Source organism: Oncorhynchus keta, chromosome 12 (genome assembly GCF_023373465.1).
Source record: "Oncorhynchus keta strain PuntledgeMale-10-30-2019 chromosome 12, Oket_V2, whole genome shotgun sequence".
Lineage (NCBI taxonomy): Eukaryota > Metazoa > Chordata > Actinopteri > Salmoniformes > Salmonidae > Oncorhynchus > Oncorhynchus keta.
In genome coordinates, this window is record NC_068432.1 from 2,167,473 (window position 1) to 2,191,670 (window position 24,198).

Genomic DNA, 24,198 nt, shown 5'->3' on the forward strand with positions numbered 1-24,198 from the left:
CAGGTCGATGTGCGCTCATTAAGAGGAAACGCTTTAAGGCAGCAACCACAAGAGTACATGCAGACGCTCGCTTAGTGTGTGTCTTTGGTTGTGAGCGAGTCATTTGCCATTACTACAGCTCTCTGGTAGCACGTAGCTGGTGTCTATGATTAAGGTAAGTAGTGTGTTTTCTTTTTGGCACTGCTGTCAATGCCTGGGTGAGTATTCTTTATCTTGGGAAGAGCTCTCTCTATTGGGGGTATGAACCTTCTCATCCGCAGGCTCTCTAGCTGGCTGGCTAGCTCTGGCCTGGCCTTGGCCCCCACACTGGTGGTGTGCCATTTGCACTGTATTAAGAGGGCGTTACGAGCCCCTAGAAAAGGAGGACCAAAATGTCTTATCTTCCCAGAGCAGCCACTGGCAGGGCTGCTGCGCTCCAGCCCTATCTGGAAGAGCACACCCCATCTTAGTGGGAAGCTCACCCAGTCTCCCCCTCCCTCCTTCCCTGGCAGGGAGCAGTCAGCATGGAGGATACCACAGCCATAGTCACAGCCACCACAGACCAGTAAGTGTTAGTCCCTTATCACACCCAACAATGGTAATCTCTACTGATATGTCATTCCGACATGTTCTTATGCCCTTTTTGAGGTGTTATGTTTATTTATTTTTAACCCCTATTCGAGCCACATTGCACTACTGCTAATCCTACATTAATTTCTATACTTTAAATGCCACTGCCGTTTGTTTGTCTTGTTTATCTCAGTTGTGCACCAGTCACCAAAGCAGCATTGCAGCAGGCCCCAGGTTATGAGGAGGAAGCCGGGGGCTGGGACATAGGAACAGGAAGTGCAGGTTGGAACCCACAGAGTGCTGCTGCTGCAATGGAACTTCCCGTTCTCACGCAGCCTGGCTTGGGGGTAACCAAGACGACAGTGACCACGATCACTCAGACTGGAGGGGATTGGAACAGCAGCCTGTTCAACGTGTGTGGAGACAAGACTACATGTGAGGCAGACACAGCCCTGGGCTTATCTTTGGTTGTTGTACACACACTCGGGCTAAGTGTGAAAGTCAAAGTTACCAGTTTGGGTAACTAAACGGGTCAAATGGTGGATGGCTATACTGCTGTCTTACATAGACCTACTCCCTGTTATGCTCTACCTTTGTTAATTAAGGAAATTCCGTGTTTTTTATGGAGGATTTATCATGGAGATGACGATTCTCTTGCATGATACCACATCAAATCTATCAACACTCTGTAGGGTTGCTAAACATGTATTTAAATTAAAGTTGTCGAACCGACTACTACTGTCTTGTGGAGAATTGCGGAGAACTAAACTAAGCCCTGTATTTCTCTCTTTCTGCCCATGCAGGTCTCTTAGGGGCCTTTGTGCCCTGCTGCCTGGACCTGAGTCTGGCCCACCACTATGGGGAGTGTCTGTGTTTGCCCCTGCTTCCTGGCTCCACGTTTGCCATGCGGGTGGGCATCAGGGAGAGATACAAGATACGGGTGAGGATTGTTACGCAATAGTTAAGAGGTTTATTGGGTGTTATTGAGGTCGATGTCCGTGTGAATTGGTGACGTCATCACGTTTGATTAAACATAACACTGTGGGTCCATACTTGCAAGCGTTTCGAAAAAGTTTAAGTTTAATAAAATGTTTCTCCAAATGCATACCAGCCAATTAAAATCATTGACATAGTTGCACTTGATAAAACACTACATGTTAGCTGTTCCCAAAAGATTAACTGAGACATTTAGTCCGATACGAACTTCACCAGCCGGCAGTCATTATTTCCTGTAGAAAATTAAGCATCAGCCAATTACAAATGTTGATGTAGTTGGATGTGATCGAACACTTCCATGAGAGCGTCCTTGACAGATATCAAATGACACCATCTTCTAATCGAAGGTACTAAAACACGTACTACATTTCAACTGGAGGAATGACTCAGTGTAGTGAGCCTGGCTCCTGGTAGTTTTTGCAGTTTGCTACAAGTTTGAATCCCAGGTGAGGTATTGTTTTTTTTCCTTTGAAATGTAGAATTACATTTAGTGTGTAGTGACGGGAAGTGCAGCCAACACATTGAAAATGAAGATTAAGAATACATTTAATGAGGAACTGCATCTTTCTATAGCCTTGTAGACAAGCACTGCTAATAATAAAGTTTATTAGGCCTACAAACACTGAGTGTACAAAACATTAGGAACACCTTTGTAATATTGAGTTGCAACCCTTTTGACCTTCGTTGGCTGAATGTCCTTTGGGTGGTGGATCATTCTTGAAGCACACATGGGAAACTGTTGAGTGTGAACAACCCAGCAGCCTTGCAGTTCTTGACACACTCAAACCGGTGAGCCTGGCACCTACTGTACTACCAGACCCCATTCAAAGACACTTACATCTTTTGTCTTGCCTATTCACCCTCTGAATGGCACACATACACAATCCATATCTCAAGGTTTAAAGTCCTTAAACATGTCTCCACCCCTTCATCTACACTGATTGAAGTGGATTTACCAAGTGACCTCAATAAGGGATCATAGCATTCACCTGGCCAGCCTGTCATGGAAAGAGCAGGTGTACCTAATATTTTTTACACTGTGTATATTGCATAGATGTGCAAGCTACACCTACGTGTACAATGTTTTATATACATTATTAGAATCATCCACTTCGTCACATATGCGGAATTTGAATCGAGCGTTGAGGACCTCAAACCCACAGTTAATGTATCCAATTGATTAACAATTTACCTGTTTAGTGGTGTACTGTATGCCACCTGGCAGTGGTTGTAATGGAGCTACTTGACAGCTATTTGCCAAGACCATAAGGCTCTTCCACTTTTTTTACAATGTAGGATACACTTAATTAAATGTTGTATAGATCTCATTTGATCTTTTTCCCCAAAAAGCACATGGATGTGTTTTGAAACGGATAAGTAAAAACGTGGGATTTTGTCATATGTGCAAAAACCTGCCTCTTGAACATTAGTAGCTCGTAGCCTAGTCAAGGATGCACCATGAGATATTGTCACACTACAATTGTGATTGGCCAAGTGGAACAAAAGAATACCTTAAAATATCCCTCTTATGGCCAAGTTGACCTATTTTCAGAAATGGATAGCTTGGGGCTATAAGGTTGTATCTGCATCTTTGTCAAAGTGTTGTTATTGACAGCCTTGTTCTGTCCAATGTTCTCTACCTATATAGTACTCTAAATACCCAAATTCATGTTAAGTTCAAAATAATACAAGATAAAAATTGCAGCATTTAAACCAATAAGGGTTCGGGAACTTTAAAGCCAATTATCTCAGAATCATATTTTTGCAGATAGAACCTTATTGTCCCAAACTCTCAAAATACCATTGGTTGGTGGATTTAAAGTCTGTCTTTGATAGGCTGATGCAGAATTGTACATAATCACTGCCAGGAGGTCAGGTTAGCATAGGGCTAAATGTGCCATGTAATCTAATGGGAACAGATAACGTGCAGTGTTTTATCACATTCTACTTTAATTGGCAGAACGTTTATTTAAACGTAAACCTTTTGTAATGTTCATAAGTATGGACCCCGGGTGTAAGCAAAAGTTTGAGTATGACCTTGAGTGTGTTGACGCTAGAGACTTCCTGTTTCTTTTGCATGGGCTCCGTCTCAATCCACTGAATCCGCTGGTGTTGGCCATTCGCCTATGCGGTAGACAGGCCTTTCCCAAAATCGGTGTTTGTCAGACATGAGAGGATGCAGAAAGGTTACTTCTCACAAAAACATCTGAAGTTCGAACGGTTTGAGCCAGAAACGATTTGGACCCCACCATCAAACTAAGACTCTCAGGAACACGGATATGGTGGCTGTTTCGCAAGACTCTTCTGACTGTAACCCAGTACCGGACAGTGAAAATGAATAGGAGATACTGTAGAATGTGCCAAAACTAAAGGGGTCAAATTTGAAGAATAAATATACAAGTGGCAAGAAAAAGTATGTGAACCCTTTGGAATGATCTACATTTCTGAATGAATTGGTCATAAAATGTCATCTGATCTAAGTCACAACAACTCATATAATAAAGTCACAACAACAGACAAACACAGTCTGCTTAAACTAATAACACACAAAGTATTGTATTTTCCTTGTCTATGTTGAATACATAATTTAAACATTCACAGTGTAGGTTTGAAAAAGTATGTGAACCCCTACACAAATGTCTTCACGAAAAGCTAATCGGAGTCAGCTGACCTGGAGTACAATCATTGAGACGAGATTGGAGATATTTTTTTAGAGGTGCCCTTCCCCATAAAAAATATTCACAAAATTTGAGTTTTCTATTCACAAGAAGCATTGCCTGATGTGAACCATGCCTCGAACAAATAAGATATCAGAAGGCCCAAGATTGTTGACTTGCAAAAAGCTGGAAAGGGTTACGTAGGCATCACTGAATGCCTCGATGTTCATCAATCAGTCCATGGTAAGACAAATTGTCTATAAATTGAATGTTCAGCGCTGTTGCTACTCTCCCTAGGAGGGGCCGTCCTGCAAAGATGACTGCAAGAGCACAGCGCAGAATGCTCAATGAGGTTACAGTGTCAGCTAAAGACTTAAATAAACAAATACATCTCTGGAACATGCTTACATCTCTGTTGATGAGTCTGCGATATGTAAAACACTAAACAAGCATGGTTTTCATGGGAGGACACCACGGAAGAAGCCACTGCTGTCCAAAAAAAAAACATTGCTGCACGTCTGAAGTTCGTAAAAGAGCATCTGGATCTTCCACAGCGCTACTAGGCAAAATATTCTATGGACAGATGAAAATACAGTTGAGTTGTTTGGAAGGAACATGCAACACTGTGGAGAAAAGAAGGCACTACACACCACATCAAAACCTCATCCCAACTGCAAAGTATGGTGAAGGGAGCATCATTGTTTGGGGCTGCTTTGCTGCCGAAGGGCCTGGACAGCTTGCAATAACTGCCGGAAAAATGAATTCTCAAGTTCATCAATACATTTTGCAGTAAGGCCATCTGTCCGCCAATTGAAGCTCAAGCTCAACCAGTTATTAAAACCAAGGGTTCACATACTTTTCCCACCCTGCACTGTGAATGTTTACACGGTGTGTTCAATGAAGACATGAAAACGTATAATTGTTTGTGTGTGATCAGTTGAAGCAGACTGTGTTTGTCTATTGTTGTGATTTAGATGAAGATCCGATCAAATTTTATTACCAACTTATGCAGAAGTCCAGGTAATTCCAAAGGGTTAAAATAGTTTTTCTTGCCACTGTGTATAGATGTTCCTGAGCTTTCTTATCTCTCAGATATAGGACAGCCACTTGAAAAAAACAGTTCCTTTTGATGTGTTTTTTTTACGATCAGTTTTGTCATGTATGAATGTGTTATTCAATGCATTTCTATGGCTATAACAGTAAGGCCAAATTCAATGTTTCATCAAATCATTTTGTAATATATATATATATTTGTATTCATACCTACAGGGGTCCTAAAATGTAAGATCAAATAGCTAAATGATCCACGGTATGACAGTCTTAAAACAATTGCAAATGTTAACTTAGTAGATATTGCCCCTAAAGGCTTAGAGACCCAAGATATGACCTTACTGGGCACAGAGATCTATTCCACATTGTTTCACGGCACAGTACGAGTCAAAAGTTTGGACACTCCTACTCATTCAAGGGTTTTTCTGTATTTGTACTATTTTCTATATTGTAGAATAGTAGAATAGTGAAGACATCAAAACTATGAAATAACACATATGGAATCATGTAGTAACCAAAAAAGCGTTAAACAAATCAAAATGTAATTTATATTTGATATTCTTCAAAGTAGCCACCCTTTGCCTTGATGACAGCTTTGCATACTCTTTCTCTCAACCAGCTTCACCTGGAATGCTTTTCCAGCATTATTGAAGGAGTTCCCACATATGCTGAGCACTTGTTGGCTGCTTTTCCTTCACTCTGCGGTCCAACTCATTCCATAACATCTCAATTGGCATGTCGGGTGATTGTGGAGGCCAGGTCATCTGATGCAGCACTCCATCACTCTCCTTCTTGGTCAAATAGCACTTACACAGCCTGGAGGTGTGTTAGGTCATTGTCCTTTTGAAAAACAAATGATCGTCCCACTAAGCGCAAACCAGATGTGATGGCGTATTGCTGCAGAATGCTGTGGTAGCCATGCTGGTTATGTGTGCCTTGAATTCTAAATAAATCACAGGCCGTGTCACCAGCAAAGCATACCCACGCCATCACACCTCCATGCTTCATGGTGGGAATCACACATGGGGAGATCATCCGTTCACCTACTCTGCATCTCACAAAGACATGGTTGGAACCAAAAATCTCCGATTTGGACTCATCAGACCAAAGGACAGATTTTCACCGGTCTAATGTCCATTGTTCGTTTTTCTTGGCCCAAGCAAGTCTCTTCTTCTTATTGGTGTCCTTTAGTAGTGGTTTCTTTGCAGCAATTTGACCATGAAGGCCTGATTTAGTCTCCTCTGATAAGTTGATGTTCAGATGTGTCTGTTACTCAAACTCTGTGAAGCGTTTATTTGGGCTGCAATCTGATGGGCAGTTAATTCTAATGAACGTATCTTCTGCAGCAGAGGTAACTCGAGGTCGTCCTTTCCTGTGGCGGTCCTTATGAGAGCCAGTCATCATGAAGCCAGATTTTTTTTTTTTGCGACTGCATTTGAAAAAACGTTCAAAGTTCTTGAAATATTTCGGATTGCCTGACCTTTATGTTTTTAACTAATGATGGACTATCGTTTCTCTTTGCTTATTTGAGCTGTTCTTGCCATAATATGGACTTGGTCTTTCACCAAATAGGGCTATCTTCTGTATATCACCCCCACCTTGTCACAACACAACTGATTGGCTCAAACGCATTAAGAAGGAAAGAAATTCCACAAATTAACAAGGCACACCTGTTAATTGAAATGCATTCCAGGTGACTACCTCATGAAGCTGGTTGAAAGAATGCCATGAGTGTGCAAAGCTGTCAACAAGGCTATGGGTGGCTAGTATGAAGAATCTCAAATATAAAATATATTTTTTAGATGTTTAACACTTTTTTGGTTACTACATGATTCCATAGTTTTGACGTCTTCGCTATTATTCTACAATGTTGAAAATAATAAAAATAAAGAAAAACCCTTGAATGAGTAGGTGTGTTCAAACGTTTGACTGGTACTGTAATATCATTGAAATGATGTGGAAACGACGTTGATTCAATCAGTGTGTGCCCCGTGGGTGGTGTCATGGGCACAAAAGCAGTGTTCACTCACAGAAAGAACAATTCAGTATCACTGTCTTTATTTAAAGATATTTAGGTTGGACTTTGTGCTAGTGTACAATGAAATGTTTCACTCACATTTACTTTCGCTCTCTCTACTAACAGTGGATCACTTTATTTATTTTGTATGGCATGCGGTTGGCAATTTGTTTATGATTTGTTTTGAAAAGACTATGCCACCACATTTGTTCTGCAGCCAGGCTTAAGATAGCTAAGCACCCTTTCACCGGAGACCAAATGTGATCAGGCCGTGTGTGTGTGTGTGTGTGTGTGTGTGTGTGTGTGTGTGTGTGTGTAGGGCAGTGTCTGTGAGGACTGGACCACGGTGTACTGCTGCTACCCCCTGGCCGTCTGTCAGATGATCCGAGAGATGAAGAGGAGGATGAAGAGCCAGACCTACCAGGTGTCCACTGCACTGGAGTGCTCCTGACAACATGGCTGTGGACTAGGTTCATTAATCCAGGTTAGGACAACATCGCATTCATGTATGTTATGGGATATTAGAATATTCATGACCTACCCTTGGTATCTAACAACCTTGGCTGTGTATAGAACCTTCATAGGCTCATGTCACTTCCTTTGTACATCACATGTGTCTGGATATTACTATGTCACAGATGTTTATGTTAATTATTGCAGGTGTCTGAGGGTCATCATACCACAGGTGCCCATTTGGTTTCTTATGAGCTCTCATTATCCAAGGTTTCTGAAGACTTTCCTGTTAAAGACAAGTCTGTATATGTGAAATGAATGGTGAGTTTGGTTGAGTCTAGATTCATTTGGCTAGTGATACTTTTCTTTATTTGCGAGTGGGGACTTGCAGTAGGTTTAGTGTTTTAGCCCATTTAGTATCTGTAACGTCAGAGCTACTTTACCAGACAAGGGTTCTAGATGTTTGTAAATGAAGTTCACAGCCAAGTTTATGACACAATCCATGTACGCCATGAAATAATAATAAACCTATTTGCATATTTGTTTTATTTTCTCATTTTATCTATGACTATACCCTGCGGCTGACAATCACGTTAATCTAATTTTGTACGTTCCTCTCTAAACCTCTTGCTAGTCAGCACCAGGATAGGAAAATATTATTCATTTACAAAGCTGGGATGTATCTAAAGGCTGAGTATGCAATTTGTGAAATGTTATTGATGTATTTTTTTTAAATTTGACCTTTTATTTAACTAGGTAAGTCAGTTAAGAACAAATTCTTATTTACAATGAAGGCCTACACCAGCCAAACCCAAGTTCCTTTGGTCTGATGTACATCGACTGTTTATTGCTTCCTACAGCATTATATGTCGAATATGGAACTCATTTTAAAAGTCTACTACAATGATTTCATAAAAGGAAGTGTAAGTATCAAAATAATCCTTGCCATCTAATCTCCCTGGATTAGAACAGCTGTCTTTATGACAGCCTGTGAAGAGGATGGCTAGCTGGGAACATGGTGATAGTAGCATGGGAATGCTAGGGTTGCAGAGCTACTGGTATTTTACCAAAGTTACCATCTTCGTTAATCTATGGTAATGTTGGTAATATACAATACCAGTCAAAAGTTTGGGGACACCTAACTCATTAAAGGTAAAAATAAATACATGTTTTTACTATTTTCTACATTGTAGAATAATAATGAAGACATCAAAACTATGAAATAACACACATGAAATCATGTATTAACCAAAAAAGTGAATTATGAGATTCTTCCAAGGAGCCACCCTTTGCCTTAATGACAGATTTGCACACTCTTGGCATTCTCTCAACCAGCTTCTTGAGGCAGTCACCTGGAATGCATTGCAATTAACAGGTGTGCCTTGTTATAAGTTCTTCTGGCATTTCTTTCCTTAATGCATTTCAGCCAATCGTGTTTTGTGACAAGGTAGGGGTGGTATACAGAATATTTGGTAAAATACCACATTTTGATGTCTTCACGATTATTGTACAATGTAGAAAATAGTAAAAATAAGAAAAACCTTGGAATGAGTAGGTGTGTCCAAACCTTTGACTGGTACTGTAAACTTGAACAACTATGTGTTCATATATAGTATTACTTTTTATGTGTCCATGAGTTTCTTGTGGAGAGATCATATGCTTTAATAGAAAATAGCCGAATTAATGAAAAAAGCATCTAATCAAAAATGGCATCGCCAATTAACTCTGCAACTATTGCATTTTTTTCCACAACTGCCACCAGTTTGGTGTCAAAATATTTACAACAAAGACATATTGACATGATAAAATAAACAATTATAAAAAGGAAACAAAATATATATACACACCAATGGTTTTCACTCAGTTAATGGTTTATATTTAAGGATGTGTTACAGATTTCTCATTCTATTTTCTCTCTTATTATTTTATATATTTGACATATAAGGCCACACAGAGGGCCATAGATAATAAGACACCTGGGTTAATCTGAAGTATCCAAAAGCGTTGGGGCAGTAACCCGAAAGGTCCCTGGTTCGAATACCCCCAGCGGACAAGGTGAAAAATCTCTGCCCTTGAACGAGGCACTTGACCCTAATATGCTCCAGTAATATGCTCCAGTAATATGCTCCAGTAATACAACACTTTTCACTGCACCTATTCAATGAATGTGACAACTTTTTAAAATTTTTTATGGTAAAATTCTCCAAAAAACATTAAAGTTACAAAACCTCTGGTAGTTACTGGTAAACAAAGTTTCCAGTAATATACTCTTCATTTGCAAACCTAGGTATTACCGTATCATGATTGCGTAAGACTCCGATGGTGATTTAGCGTCATACCCTCATTATTGAAAAGGTTTCTCAGTCAAATAACAATCTGGTTTGAGCCAGATGGACAGGAAAACCTGCTGTATCGCCCAATGCTTGACGCATGCACCCAGGTCGAAACTGTTCAGGCATATGTTATGACGAAATGTGATGTTTTTGTTCATTTTGGTGGTCGTGCACACAAAATTTGTTCCGAAGGCATGTCTAAGTTCAGTAGCCGAAGTCTACGCCTCTTCATCTTTAGGGAGTATGCGAGCACAGGTGTTTGCCTCTCCTTGCCGAGTTAAACTATCCACAAACCGAACCTATGCGTGCGGACACCTGTAAAGACAATGATTGATTGTCTTTATGCTTGATTCGAGGCTCCATAGGCATGCAGAGGACAAAATGAGCTCCATACTGCATCGCCATACACCTCCCAAATTTTGTAACAATGCGGAGAGCTCCGTATTGCTCCGCGTTGACATGTTTGGTGGGTGGGAGGTCCTGTTTAAACACAAACTCACTTACTTGACAACAGGGTATGAATGCCCTGACTGCAGAGGCCTTTAGACCAGAAATGGCTGAACTACCAATGTAGACGTCGGATTGACCATGCAAGCGAGCGCATTTTAGTGATCCGTGTCAACAGCAGTTGCATCCAACCCCCTTTACATATACCTACCAGCAGATGGCAATGTTGCCTCAGAGCTGCAGAACTACTGCTGCTGCTCTGCTGCCCCCTTGGCTTTTGCATGGAAAATGAAGGGTGTGTGTGTGTGTGTGTGTGTCCCGCTTGGTGCACCAGGTGTGCAGGTGATGCTGTTGGTCTGTGGTGAGACCCCTGGGGTGCGGGACTGCTGGATCCAAACTACTGCAGAGCCCATGAGATGATGAGAGGGAGGGGAAGGGAAAAACAACAACAGCAGCAGTGATACTGTAGATGCATATGCACAGCCTCCCTTTGTAGTCTTCTCATACATTTCACAGCGTGGATAGGTTAAATGTTTTATATTTTACACACGGCTTGTCTCTACGCTTTTACGTTCCATGCAGTGATGTTACAACTGCTCCTGCTTGTTGGTATTCAAATCCCGTTTAAAGGATTGCTTTAAGTGGAATATGCGCCACTGGGTTTATTGACATTTCTGCAATCCAAGAAGGTTTTTCTTACATTCCTCTTAGCTGCCATACCATCCCTCCTACAGAGCATGTCTGTCAATCAGCTTCTAGTAGCACAACTTTATGCTATGAGTAAGACAAAGGAAGGAAAGGAGGTGTGGTGCAGGGGGATCTGGGAAGTTGGCACAGTGAGTCCCCTTGGTGACTCTATCCAGGGTAACAACAGTCACCTGGGGCTCCATTGATGTTGTTGCTCTTTCATCTGCCATGACTGGTGTCTCATGTTGTTGGGTGTTGTTAAAGGCTTTCACTGTGGCGACTTGTGGCGAGTGGAATTAATGCTGTGTGTGTGTGTGTGTGGCACTGATGCAGAGGATAGATCATAGCACCTCTCTCATTGCTCCTGACTTTCTTAATGGTTGCTCCTCCCCTCCCTGGCTTTGGATGTGGTCCAAAAAGGTTTGTTACCTTGACTGTAAACAGATGAGGACAACTACAGAAAAGTGATCAGACTACCAGACAGGTAGAATGTATTTTTTACGATTCTAGATCCCTGACTGGAGTTATTCATTGTGTTCTTAGGGAATCTTGTGATCGGATCTTGTCCAACCCATCACTCTCTAAACTACTCATACAATCAGCATATCACCCAGCTCTCATTTAATCATAACAACCACACCGCATAACCCCTCACACTCGGTGTACTGCTCGGTTGGTGACATAGTTTGATGAGATAATGACGGTCATAGCATGAGGGTAAAGAACCTGACGACAGCACAGCATAAGGTATGCTTGCAATGACGCACACATGCAGATGCACCAGATTTATGCAGAACATCAAAACAAACAGCTATGTGGAGCTCAATAAAACACATTCAGATCCCTAAAATAAACCATATTAATCAAATTATGAAACGCGCGCACACACACTCACCCTCATTGTGATAGTGTAACTGTCCTACTGAATGTCACAGTAGGATCCTAAATCAACATTTTATAACAGATGGACTACCACACCTCGGCATCATTGACATCCTTTCAACAAAGGAATTAAAGTAGAACTGCTCCCTCGACAGGGAAGGCATCCAGATTTGAACTCCAGCAGGGAATTAACTCAATGGTCACAGCACTGAACAGCCATTTCATGCAGAAGCCTAGCTGGCTGCGTACATATGTTGTCAAATCAAATACACTTACCATGAAATGCGTACTTACAAGCCCTTAACCAACAATGCAGTCAAATAAATAGTTAAGAAAATATTGACTAAATAAACAAAATTAAAAAATAAATAAAATACAATTACATTACAATAACGAGGCTATATACAGGGAGTACCGGTACCGAATCTATGTGTGTGGGTACAGGTTAGTGGAGGTACTTTGTAAAGTTACTATGCATAGATAATAAACAGGGAGTAGAAACAGTGTAAAAACAAAGGGGGTGGGGGTCAATGTAAATAGGCCGGGTGGCCATTTGATTAATTGTTCAGCAGTCTTACGTCTTGGGGGTAGAAGCTGTTGAGGAGTCTTTTGGTCATAGACTTGGCAGTGTCTGCTGTGCGGTAGCAGAGAGAACAGTATGCCTTGGATGTCTGGAGTCTTTGACATTTTCTTGGGCCTTCCTTCCTAGTATATACAGTATCAGTCAAGTTTGGACACACCTACTCATTCAAGAGTTTTTCTTTACTTTACTATTATTCTACAATGCAGAAAATAGTCAAAGACATCAAAACTATGAAATAACACATATGGAATCATGTAGTAAACCAAAAAAGTGTTAAACAAATCTAAATATATTTGAGATTTTATATTCTACAAAGTAGCCACCCTTTGCCTTGATGACAGCTTCGCACACACTTTGGCATTCTCTCAACCAGCTTCATGAGGAAAGCTTTTCAAACAGTCTTGAAGGAGTTCCCACATATGCTGAGCATTTGTTGGCTGCTTTTGGCTCTGATGTCCAACTCATCCCAAACCATCTCAATTGGTTTGAGGTCGGGTGATTGTGGAGGCCAGGTAATCTGACGCAGCACTCCATCACTCACTTGATCAAATACCCCTTACACAGCCTGGAGGTGTGTTTTGGGTCATTGTCCTGTGGAAAAACAAATGATAGTCTCACTAAGCGCAAACCAGATGGGATGGCGTATCGCTGTAGAATTCTGTGGTAGCCATGCTGGTTAAGTGCGCCTTGAATTCTAAATAAATCACTGACGGTGTCACCAACAAAGCATCCACACACCATCACACCTCCTTCTCCATGCTTCACGGTGGGAACCCCACATAGGGAGATCATCCGTTCACCTACTCTGCGTCTCACAAAGACACAGTGGTTGGATCCAAAGGACAGATTTCCACCTGTCTAATGTCCATTGCTCATGTTTCTTGGCCCAAACAAGTCTCTTCTTCTTATTGATGTCCCTTGGTAGTGGTTTCTTTACAGAAATGTGATCATGAAGGCCTGAATTCACGCAGTCTCCTCTGAACAGTTGATGTTGAGATGTGTCTGTTCATTGACCTCTGAAGCATTTATTTAGGCTAGGATCTAAGGTTGGTAACTCTGACAAACTTATCCTCTGCAGCAGAGGTAACTCTGGGTGAACTCTGCACAAGTTTTGGGACACGGTAAAGTTCCTGGAGAATAAGAGCCAATAAATCCATGATACTCAAGAATTTCAATAAGCATTTCTCTATGGCTGGCCATGCTTTACACCTTCAGCAAGCAGCTTAAAAGACACCTGTCCACACACTCAATCAAACAGAGAAGGCAACAACTGATGGCGCAATTATTAGAAAATGGAAGAAGTTCAAGATGACGGTCAATCACCCTCGGTCTGGGGCTCCATGCAAGATCTCACCTTGTGGGGCATCAATGATCATGAGGAAGGTGAGGGATCAGCCCAGAACTACACAGCAGGACCTGGTCAATGACCTGAAGAGACAAGGGACCACAGTCTCAAAGAAAACCATTACGCACTACGCCGTCATGGATTAAAATCCTGCAGCGCACGCAAGGTTCCCTTGCTCAAGCCGACGCATGTCCAGGCCCGTCTGAAGTTTGCCAATGACCATCTGGATGATCCAGAGGAGGAATGGGAGAAGGTCATGTGGTCTGATGAGACAAAAATAGAGCTTTTTGGTCTAAACTCCACTCGCTGTGTTTGGAGGAAGAAGAAGGATGAGTACCATCCCAAGAACACCATCCCAACTGTGAAGCATGGAGGTGGAAACATCTTTCTTTGGGGATGATTTTCTGCAAAGGGGACAGGACGACTGCACCGTATTGAGGGGATGATGGATGGGGCCATGTATCGCGAGATCTTGACCAACAACCTCCATTCCTCAGTAAGAGCATTGAAGATGGGTCGTGGCTGGGTCTTCCAGCATGACAACGACCCGAAACACACAGCCAGGGCAACTAAGGAGTGGCTCCGTAAGAAGCATCTCAAGGTCCTGGAGTGGCCTAGCCAGTCTCCAGACCTGAACCCAATAGAACATCTTTGGAGGGAGCTGAATGTCCGTATTGCCCAGTAAGTCCGTACAGCCCCAAAACCTGAAGGATCTGGAGAAGGTCTGTATGGAGGAGTGGGCCAAAATCCCTGCTTCAGTGTGTGCAAACCTGGTCACGAACTACAGGAAACATATGATCTCTGTAATTGCAATCAAAGGTTTCTGTACCAAATATTAAGGTCTACTTTTCTGATGTATCAAATACTTATGTCATGCAATAAAAGACAAATTAATTACTGAATCATGCAATGTGATTTTCTGGATTTTTGTTTTGGATTCCGTCTCTCACAGTTGAAGTGTACCTATGATAAAAATGACAGACCTCTACATGCTTTGTAAGTAGGAAAACCTGCAAAATCGGCAGTGTATCAAATACTTCTTCTCCCCACTGTAAATACCTAGGCATCTGGCTATACTGTAAACTCTCCTTCCAGACTCACATTAAGCATCTCCAATACAAAAATAAATCTAGAATCGGTTTCCTATTTGGCAACAAAGCCTCCATGCTGCCAAACATACCCTCGTAAAACTGAATATCCTACTGATCCTTGACCTCGACGATGTCATTTACAAAATAGCCTCCAACACTCTCGTCAACAAATTGGATGTAGTCTATCACAGTACCATCCGTTTTGTCACCAAAGCCCCAAATACTACCCACCACTGCGACCTGTATGCTCTCATCGGCTGGTCCTTCCTACATATTCGTTGCCAAACCCACTGGCTACAGGTCATCTATAAGTCTTTGCTTGGTAAAGCTCCACCTTATCTCAGCTCACTGGTCACCATAGCAACACCCACCCGTAGCATGTGCTCCAGCAGGTATATTTCACTGGTCATCCCCAAGGCCAACACTTCCTTTGGCCGCCTTTCCTTCCAATTACCTGCCGCCAATGACTGGAACAAATTGCAAAAATAACTGAAGTTGGAGACTCTGTGAAACAGGATATTACCATTTTTATGTCCCATGGGTAGGATAGTCTTAGTCGTAGATCGTCCCGTTTGTTTTCCTAAGAAAACTTGGCCAATAATAACGAAGGGAAGTGGGGATTCACCTACTCGTCGGCAAATTCTTAAAAGGCACCTTCGCGTTGGAAGAAATTAAAGAAACAATCTTCAACCACTTCGAGGTGAGTAATCCCTGTTCTGATGACCAGAATATATTTTTGGTCATAAGAGACGGTAGCAGCAACATTGTGTACAAAATGAGTTTCAAACAATGCGTAAAAACAAACAAAATATCACAGTTGGTTAGGAACCTGTAAAGCGGCGGCCATCCCCTCCGGCGCCATACCTGTTGTCACTCTACTCTCAGCGTTTCTCACCAAACTCCATTACCCATACCACGTTATTATGTTCTCTTTATTAATAAGACAGATTGTATCTCAGGCAAGTATTTACATCGCTGTCTTTGTCTGTAGCGGAATAGGGATTGTGGGGAGGTAAGTCAGATCACCTTTTATCCAAGAATCTCTGTAGTTTTCTAACACAGAACTAGAGGGTTCATCAAGTCAACTTATTTCACACTGACACTTTCATCAGCAGCTGATTAAAGCCACGTGGAAAAAAGAGGTGAGGGAAATCTGTTTTCAAACAATGAAGACTTGAAGTAAAGTAATATTCTGGGTTGCAAGCCGCGGGGGGTGGTATCTCCTCTAAGATGTAGGAGAAGAACAGCTGGATTCCATACTCAGTGCATTTTTATATCTAATGCAGTAAATGGCTTAGCTTATCACTGAGCTGCATGTATGATCCCGTGACTGCGGGATTCTCCTCGCAGGCTGGGGGTCCGCTTCAAGCTTACACTCTGGAAACACCTCATATTCCCTTCAATGGAATGCCAGCCACTGCCACTATGTCAAAATACACCAGTGGAAAAACAGATATCACCTTTACAGAAGTATTCAGACCCTTTATTCAGTGCTTTGTTGATGTACCTTTGGGAGCGACTACAGTCTAGAGTTTTCTTGGTTATGACGCCACAAGCTTGGCATACCTGTATCTGGAGAGTTTCTCCCATTCCTGTCTGCAGATCCTCTAAAGCTCTATCAGGTTGGATGGGGAGCGTTGCTGCACAGCTATTTTAAGGTCTTTCAAGCAATTGTTCGACCGGCTTCAAGTCTGGGTTCTGGCTGGGCCACTCAAGAACATTCCGAGACTTATCCCGAAGCCATTCCTGCGTTGTCTTGGCTGTGTGCTTAGGGTCGGTGTCATGTTGGAAGGTAAACATTCACCCCAGTCTGAGGTCCAGAGCACTCTGAATCAGGTTTTCATCAAGGATCTTTCTGTACTTTGCTCCGTTCATCTTTCCCTCAATCCTGACTAGTCTCCCAGTCCCTGCCGCTGAAAAACATCCCCACAGCATGATGCTGCCACCACCACGCTTCACTGTAGAGATGGTGCCACAGAGGAACTCTGGAGCTCTGTCAGAGTGACCAACAGATTCTTGGTCACCTCCCTGACCAAGGCCCTTCTCTCCCGATTGCTCAGTTGGGCTGGGCGGCTAGCTCTAGGAAGAATCTTGGTGGTTCCAAACTACTTCCACTGTGTTCTTGGGGACCTTCAATTCTGTAGAATCTTCTTTTGTACCCTTCTTCAGATCTGTGCTTTAACACAATCCTGTCTCGGAGCTCTACGGACAATTAATTTGACCTCACGGCTTGGTTTTTGCTCTGACATGCACTGCCAACTGTGGGACCTTGTATAGACAGGTGTTTGCATTTTCAAGTCATGTCCTATCAATTGAATTTACCACAGGTGGACTCCAATCAAGTTGTATAAACATTTCAAGGATCATCAATGGAAACAAGATTCACTAGAGCTGAATACTTATGTAAATAATGTATTTCTGTTTTTTAGCTTTAATAAATGTGCACAATTTTATAAAAAACCTGTTTTCGTTTGGTCATTATGGGATATTGTGTGTAGATTGTGAATTTTTTATTTAATGAATTTTAAAATAAGTAACGTAACAGAATGTGTAAAAAGTCAAGGGGTCTGAAAACTTTCCGAATGCACTGTATAGGCAAATCAGAGAGATTAAATGTTACGGGCAGGCCTTGTCTGGATAAAAATGGGAATTTTATTTGTCCAGAAATGAGTGCCAACAAGAGTACAAGCCTTATCGTTCCACTAGAGTAGCTTATTTAAAGATCCATAGCTCTTGTCAACTGATCATACCATTCCCCCATCAGAGAGTAATACTTTCACAGAACTCCAAAAGTATGAAGCACTAAAAATACACTAGCACTGTCTATATTCGAATAGACAACAAGATCCTAGAAGCATGTCCAATTTAAGCTTGTGAGCGATCTAAACATCTTTTGTGGATGACAATGTCACTCAAGTGAACAGAGTACAATGGAGGGTGATGAAGCATCATGACTGTTTGAGTTGCAATAGCTCAGGCTTCACTCAGCACACAAACCCCTGTCTGGCTGCTTATTCTCACACACAGACAGAGACAGAGAGAGCGCAGGCAGGCGAGCTGACATGAATACTTCTAGAAAAGGAGACTTTAGAGAGTGATGAGAAAGAGTGGCATCTGGGATTCAAATATACCATATTTGTGCTGGTGTCCACTCTGGCATACGTTAGCAGACGGCGGTGAGAGCAGAGGGGTACATGAGGACCTCTCATACAGTGGTGGACAAAGTAAAAGTGAAAGTCACCCAGTAAATTACTACTTGAGTTAAAGTCTAAAAGCATTTGGTTTTAAATATACTTAAGTATCAAAAGTATCATTTTAAATCACTTCTCATTCCTATACTAAGCAAACCAGATAGGATAATTGTATTCTTTTTTTGTAAGGATAGCCAGGGGCACACTCCAACACCCAAACATAATTTACAATTGAAGCATTTGTGTTTAGTGAGTCCATCAGATCAGAGGCAGTAGGGATGACCATGGATGTTTTCTTGAGAAGTGTGTGAATTGGACCATTTTCCTGTCCAGCTAAGCATTCGAAATGTAACGATTTACTTTTGGGTGTCGGGGAAACTGTATGGAGTAGAAGGTACATTATTTTCTTTAGGAATGTGGTGAAGTAAAAGTCGTCAAAAATGTCAATAGTAAAGTACAGATACCCCAAAAACGACTTAAGTAGTACTTGGAAAGTAGTTTTACTTAAGTACTTTACACCACTGCTCTCACATTGCACTTGATGACACTTCAACAGAACCTTGACTTGGACCAAAGTAATGTGGGCCTCATCTATACTTCAGGTAGAGCTAGATGCATGCATGCTTGCCGGATAATAAAAGAGGACAGACATATTTTTTGTGTGTGAGCCAAAGTGTGCATCATTCATTCTTTCAGCGACCCAAAGAGGAAGGGGAGGAATTGGGGCGGGCTGTTGTATTGGTGGGTAGAGGACTTTGAGATCTTAGGAAATAGTTAAATTGGGGGAAAATAATGACCTGGGTGGACTAGACTGGAGAAATGCCTAACTTAAATGATCCGCTAATCAAATCTTCCACCAAAAACAGAATATTCATATATTTCAATTTTAATAAAAGTTAGTAGCTATTGATTGCCGTTTTCTTTGACGTCATTATAAAGAAAATAAGTGAAGAAACCCCAAGGATGTCTCACAGCCTCTTTAGAACATACTTTACCTTCAGACACTGGTCACAACTATAAAATAACACATGAAATCATGTAGTAACCTAAAGTGTTATACAAATCAAAATATATAGTAGCCACCTTATAAAGTAGCCACCCTTTGCCTTGATGACAGCTTTGCTCACTCTTGGTATTCTCTCAACCAGGTGAAGCTGGTTGAGAGAATACAGTCTTCAACAGTCTTGAAGGAGTTACCACATATTGTGGCATGTTTAACATCTCATCCCGTTTACTTTAGTTTTTTGCAGTCTGCGCAGGCGCAGTTTCACATATTATGGGTGTTGTGTGATGTTTTCATCTGATTGTCAAATCACTTAATTGAAAAGACGTATAAAATACATATTTTCTAGACGTTGAGGTTAGGTTTAATTTAGGTGCTGAATGAAAGGTGGAAATGAGTATTTTCCGTATGTTTAAAATGTGTTACAAATGTCAAATTTCGAAGTGTTTATGGTTAAGGTAAGGTTCCAGATCTGGGCTGGCTTAAAACAAAAATCTCAAAAACAACTTTCTTTCGCTGGATTCAAACATGCAACCTTTGACACCAGAGGCAGATACTTACACCCATACCCAAACACAAAACTGAATCTTACTACTTGAAGGTAACAGCGCTCACTGTTGCCCCTAGTGGCTGGTTTCCATATCATCTTCTGACGTCCTCAGACATGGATGGATGTCGAATAGTGGTGTTACTATGGTGTTGAAGGCTGAGCTGTAGTCGATGACCTGGCTGGGCTGAGCACACACCTCTGTGGGGCCCCCAGAGTAGCAGAGGTGTTGTTGCCTACTTTCACAATCTCGTCAGGAAGTCTAGGACCTGGTTGCACAACGCAGGTTTCAGACCCAGGGCCCTGAGCTTAGTGATGAGCTTGGAGGACACCACGGTGTTAAAGGCTCAAATGTAGTCGATATACAGCATTGTTAAATTCCTCGTCCAGGTGAGATTGTGCAGTGCAATGGCGATTGCGTCGCCTGTGGCTCTGTTGGTGCTGTATGCACATTATAGTGTGTCTAGGCTACCGGGTAAGGTGGAGGTGATAGGATCCTTAACTTGCCTCTCAAAGCACTTCATGATGACAGAAGTGAGTGCTATGTGGCAATAGTCATTTAGTTCAGTTACCTTTGCTTTTTTGGGTTCCTGGAACAAATGTGGACATTTTGAAGCAAGTGGGAACAACAGACTGGGAAAGGGAGAGATTGAGTATGTCCATAAACACTCCAGCCAGCTGGTCTGCACATGCTCTGAGGATGCCGCTTCAATTTAATACCTATTTTATCTACATGAATATTTATCAAGGTAGATCAGGAACTATGAGAGCATGGATTCTAAAGACCTTACACGTTCTCTCACTCCACTGGGCCTGCTGTGGGTCATTTGCCTGTTAAAGTGTCATCCATCCGCCTGTGAACAACAAATAGCAACACTTTTAGCCTCTCTCCTGTTGGTGTGCCAGAGCAAGGAGGGGAAAACCTGTGTGGGGATGGGACTGCTGAATTATTCAGAGGTTGATGCATCAGTTCTAGGCAGGGCACAAATGGCTTATCTATATCCCGCCCTGCATCGCTACTGTTTCTCAAAAGCCAACGCCTGCAGGAGGTCTCAGTAACACTGTTAAAACCCAATGAGCTCACAGCGTGACTCTGTCTCTGTTTCCTGTAATAAGCCTGGCACATTGTGACACAGTGGTCTGGGCTGGCGTGAGCCTGGAGAGCAACATCTGAGAGGTCAGCAGCAGTGTGGACTTGACACACATGCACACACACACACCTCATCATCTCCCACCAGGTGTTTATGTGAAGGTTCACTTTGAGCCACAGGACGCCATCCCTCAAGACAGGTGGAGCTCGTTAGGAATGCATGAGAAACTCAGTGATTCTATTTAATGCTGTCAACGTTTATCAGTGAACTGTAAGTGTGATTAATGATGGAGCTCCTGTCCCCTGTACTACTTAACCAAACAACCATGGAAGTCAGTCATTTACAGTAATGCATGGGGAGAGTTGAGACAAACTCATGTGAGTCCTGAAGGCAGGTGTGCGCAGTAGCTTACAAATTGCTGACCCAGCTCAACCTCCACAGACAGATAGTACTTTAATGTTATTGACTTTATTGTGTTGTTGCAGTGTCATGTACACATTTACAAATTGACTGTACAACTTTCATAACAGTTACATACCAATAAAAAGAGACGAGCCTGCTGGCCTTACTGGGCCGGAAGGAACATTAGCCCGAGCTATTTAGGAGGGATATCACATCTGGCACAAATTATGTCTAGTTCTGATTTTCCTGCAGAGGGGTGCCGTTTACCTGCACCCATAGGGGAGCGGTTCAAAGTCCGGGTGCAGGGGGTGGCTTGGGTCTAAAATTATTTTGTGAGCCTTGCGGAAGGCCCTGACCTTAAAGATCTCATCCAGGCCTGCCTGTTTGACTCCAAGTACCTTGCTTGCTGTGGTGATAATCCTTCTCAGCATGTTTCTCTGGCTGACAGTGGCATTGCCAAACAAATAAACAATGCAAAAAGTTTAAATACTCTCAATGAAAGATTTGTGAAACAGAGTCAGTATAGTACAGTCAACATTAAAAGATCCCAGCTTTTTGAGAAAGTACAGTCTCTGTTGACTCTTTTTGTAGATCAGGTCTGTACATTTACTCCACTGAAGTATATTGTCCAAGAGGACACCCAGATATTTGTATCCCGCTACAATCTCTATGTTCTGACCTCTGATAGATGTTGCAGAGGTACTGTAGGTGTTGTACGCTTACTGAAGTCTATACATAGACTTGCACAGGTTCTTTCCTCAGCTTCCTCAAACTTGGAATATATTATTTCAGTAGTTCATTTCTTGTTTTAGTTTGAACTCTTGGCCGCAGTCAGGTGTATGGCTAAGTGATATGAAAGACAGGAGTCTAGAAGACAATTTTCTTTTGTGTGTTTTTTTTTTCTTTTTCTCCCCAATTTCGTGGTATCCAATTGTTTAGTAGCTACTATCTTGTCTCATCGCTATAACTCCCATACGGGCTCGGGAGAAACGAAGGTTGAAAGTCATGCGTCCTCCGATACCCAACCCAACCAAGCCGCACTGCTTCTTAACACAGCGCGCATCCAACCCGGAAGCCAGCCGCACCAATATGTCGGAGGAAACACCGTGCACCTGGCAACATTGGTTAGCGTGCACTGCGCCCGGCCCGCCACAGGAGTCGCTGGTGCTAGATGAGTCAAGGATATCCCTACCGGCCAAGCCCTCCCTATCCCAGACGACGCTGGGCCAATTGTGCGTCGCCCCACAGACCTCCCGGTCGTGGCCGGTTGCGACAGAGCCTGGGCGCTAACCCAGTCTCTGGTGGCACAGCTGGCGCTGCAGTACAGCGCCCTTAACCACTGTGCCACCCGGGAGGCCTAGAAGACAATTCTTATGCTCTACTTCCCTTTTTTTGGGTTGCTTCATGTGGCAGATAGGGGTTCAGTTCCTCACTCTGTTTCTATGTAGATATCCTGGGTTCTATCCCTTTATCTGACAGGAAGCAGGGAGACTGTTGTGGTTAGGTACAGGAAGCGCAAGAATGGACACAACTTTGCCAAGGCATACCGTCTGGGATAATGCATCCCATGTGTTAGTGTAACGGATGTGAAACGGCTAGCTTAGTTAGCGGTGCGCGCTAAATAGCGTTTCAATCGGTTACGTCACTTGCTCTGAGACCTTGAAGTAGTAGTTCCCCTTGCTCTGCAAGGGCCGTGGCTTTTGTGGAGCGATGGGTAACGATGCTTCGAGGGTGACTGTTGTCGATGTGTGCAGAGGGTCCCTGGTTCGCGCCCGGGTATGGGCGAGGGGACGGACGTAAAGTTATTCTGTTACATTGGTGCCGTGACCCGGATTACTGGTTGCTGCGGAAAAAGGAGGAAGGTCAAAAGGGGGGTGAGTGTAACGGATGTGAAACGGCTAGCTTAGTTAGCGGTGCGCGCTAAATAGCGTTTCAATCGGTTACGTCACTTGCTCTGAGACCTTGAAGTAGTAGTTCCCCTTGCTCTGCAAGGGCCGCGGCTTTTGTGGAGCGATGGGTAACGATGCTTCGAGGGTGACTGTTGTCGATGTGTGCAGAGGGTCCCTGGTTCGCGCCCGGGTATGGGCGAGGGGACGGACGTAAAGTTATTCTGTTACATTAGACAGCATTTCAGTGCATCAACATTCTGTTAGTCTGCACCAGTCAAGCGTCATAGGCTCAGTGAGGCTCACCACCACCAGAAGCAGCATGTGATTCACTCACACAAAGGATGCTTCCTAAATGGCACCTTGTTCCCTATATAGTGAACTATTTTAGACCAGGGCACATTGTGCTCTGGTCAAAAGTAGTGCGTTATTTAGTAATAGGGTGCCATTTGGGAGCCAGTCATATCTTATATTGGCATCCGGCATACAATTCATTAACCATTCAAACAACCAGGTATAGCTTCTTTTAAGAGTCTACAGGAGCTTTAGCACCAAGAAAATGAATGTCTGGTTTTACCTCCCACAGGCTAAACCGTGTCATCCCCCCAAAATGCCTTGAAGTTAATATCCAACAGTCAAAGTATAGTTTTAAAGGACAACTCTGCCACTTTTAACATTTGGGTTATTTTTAATTATATGTAATTATACGATTTCATGTTTATTGACTTAAATAAAGTTTTAAAAACTAAAATAAAAAATAAAAAAACTGTTCCTGAGACATTTTCAAGTAGGATCCCAGAAATGACTAATACAATACATTATGGACAGTAATTTTCAGTGATCTACACTGATCAAAAATATAAATGCAACATGTAAAATGTTGGTCCCATGTTTCATGAACTGGAAAACAAAAATCCCAGAAATGTTCCATATGCACAAAAGGGGTATTTCTCTCAAATTTTGTGCACACATTTGTTTACATCAATGT

The 24,198-nt window shown here is 42.4% G+C and overlaps 1 protein-coding gene across 3 annotated transcripts; it reads left to right on the forward strand.

Annotated features, from left to right (window-relative positions):
• The first annotated feature begins 9 nt into the window (after positions 1-9).
• On the forward strand, positions 10-8,264 carry LOC118390860 (PLAC8-like protein 1). 3 transcript variants are annotated; one of them, XM_035781563.2, is made up of 6 exons: positions 15-154; positions 492-544; positions 743-984; positions 1,353-1,489; positions 7,589-7,753; positions 7,930-8,264. In XM_035781563.2, the coding sequence occupies exons 1-5, from the start codon at positions 146-148 to the stop codon at positions 7,718-7,720; spliced, it is 573 nt and encodes a 190-aa protein (XP_035637456.1). In that variant the 5' UTR covers positions 15-145; the 3' UTR covers positions 7,721-7,753; positions 7,930-8,264. The 3 variants fall into 3 exon arrangements, with proteins under 3 accessions (XP_052313565.1, XP_035637456.1, XP_052313566.1); XM_052457605.1 differs by lacking the exons at positions 7,589-7,753; positions 7,930-8,264 and adding an exon at positions 5,872-7,127 and having other exon boundaries at positions 10-154; XM_052457606.1 differs by lacking the exons at positions 7,589-7,753; positions 7,930-8,264 and adding an exon at positions 5,872-7,128 and having other exon boundaries at positions 19-154; positions 389-544.
• Positions 8,265-24,198: the final 15,934 nt, after the last annotated feature.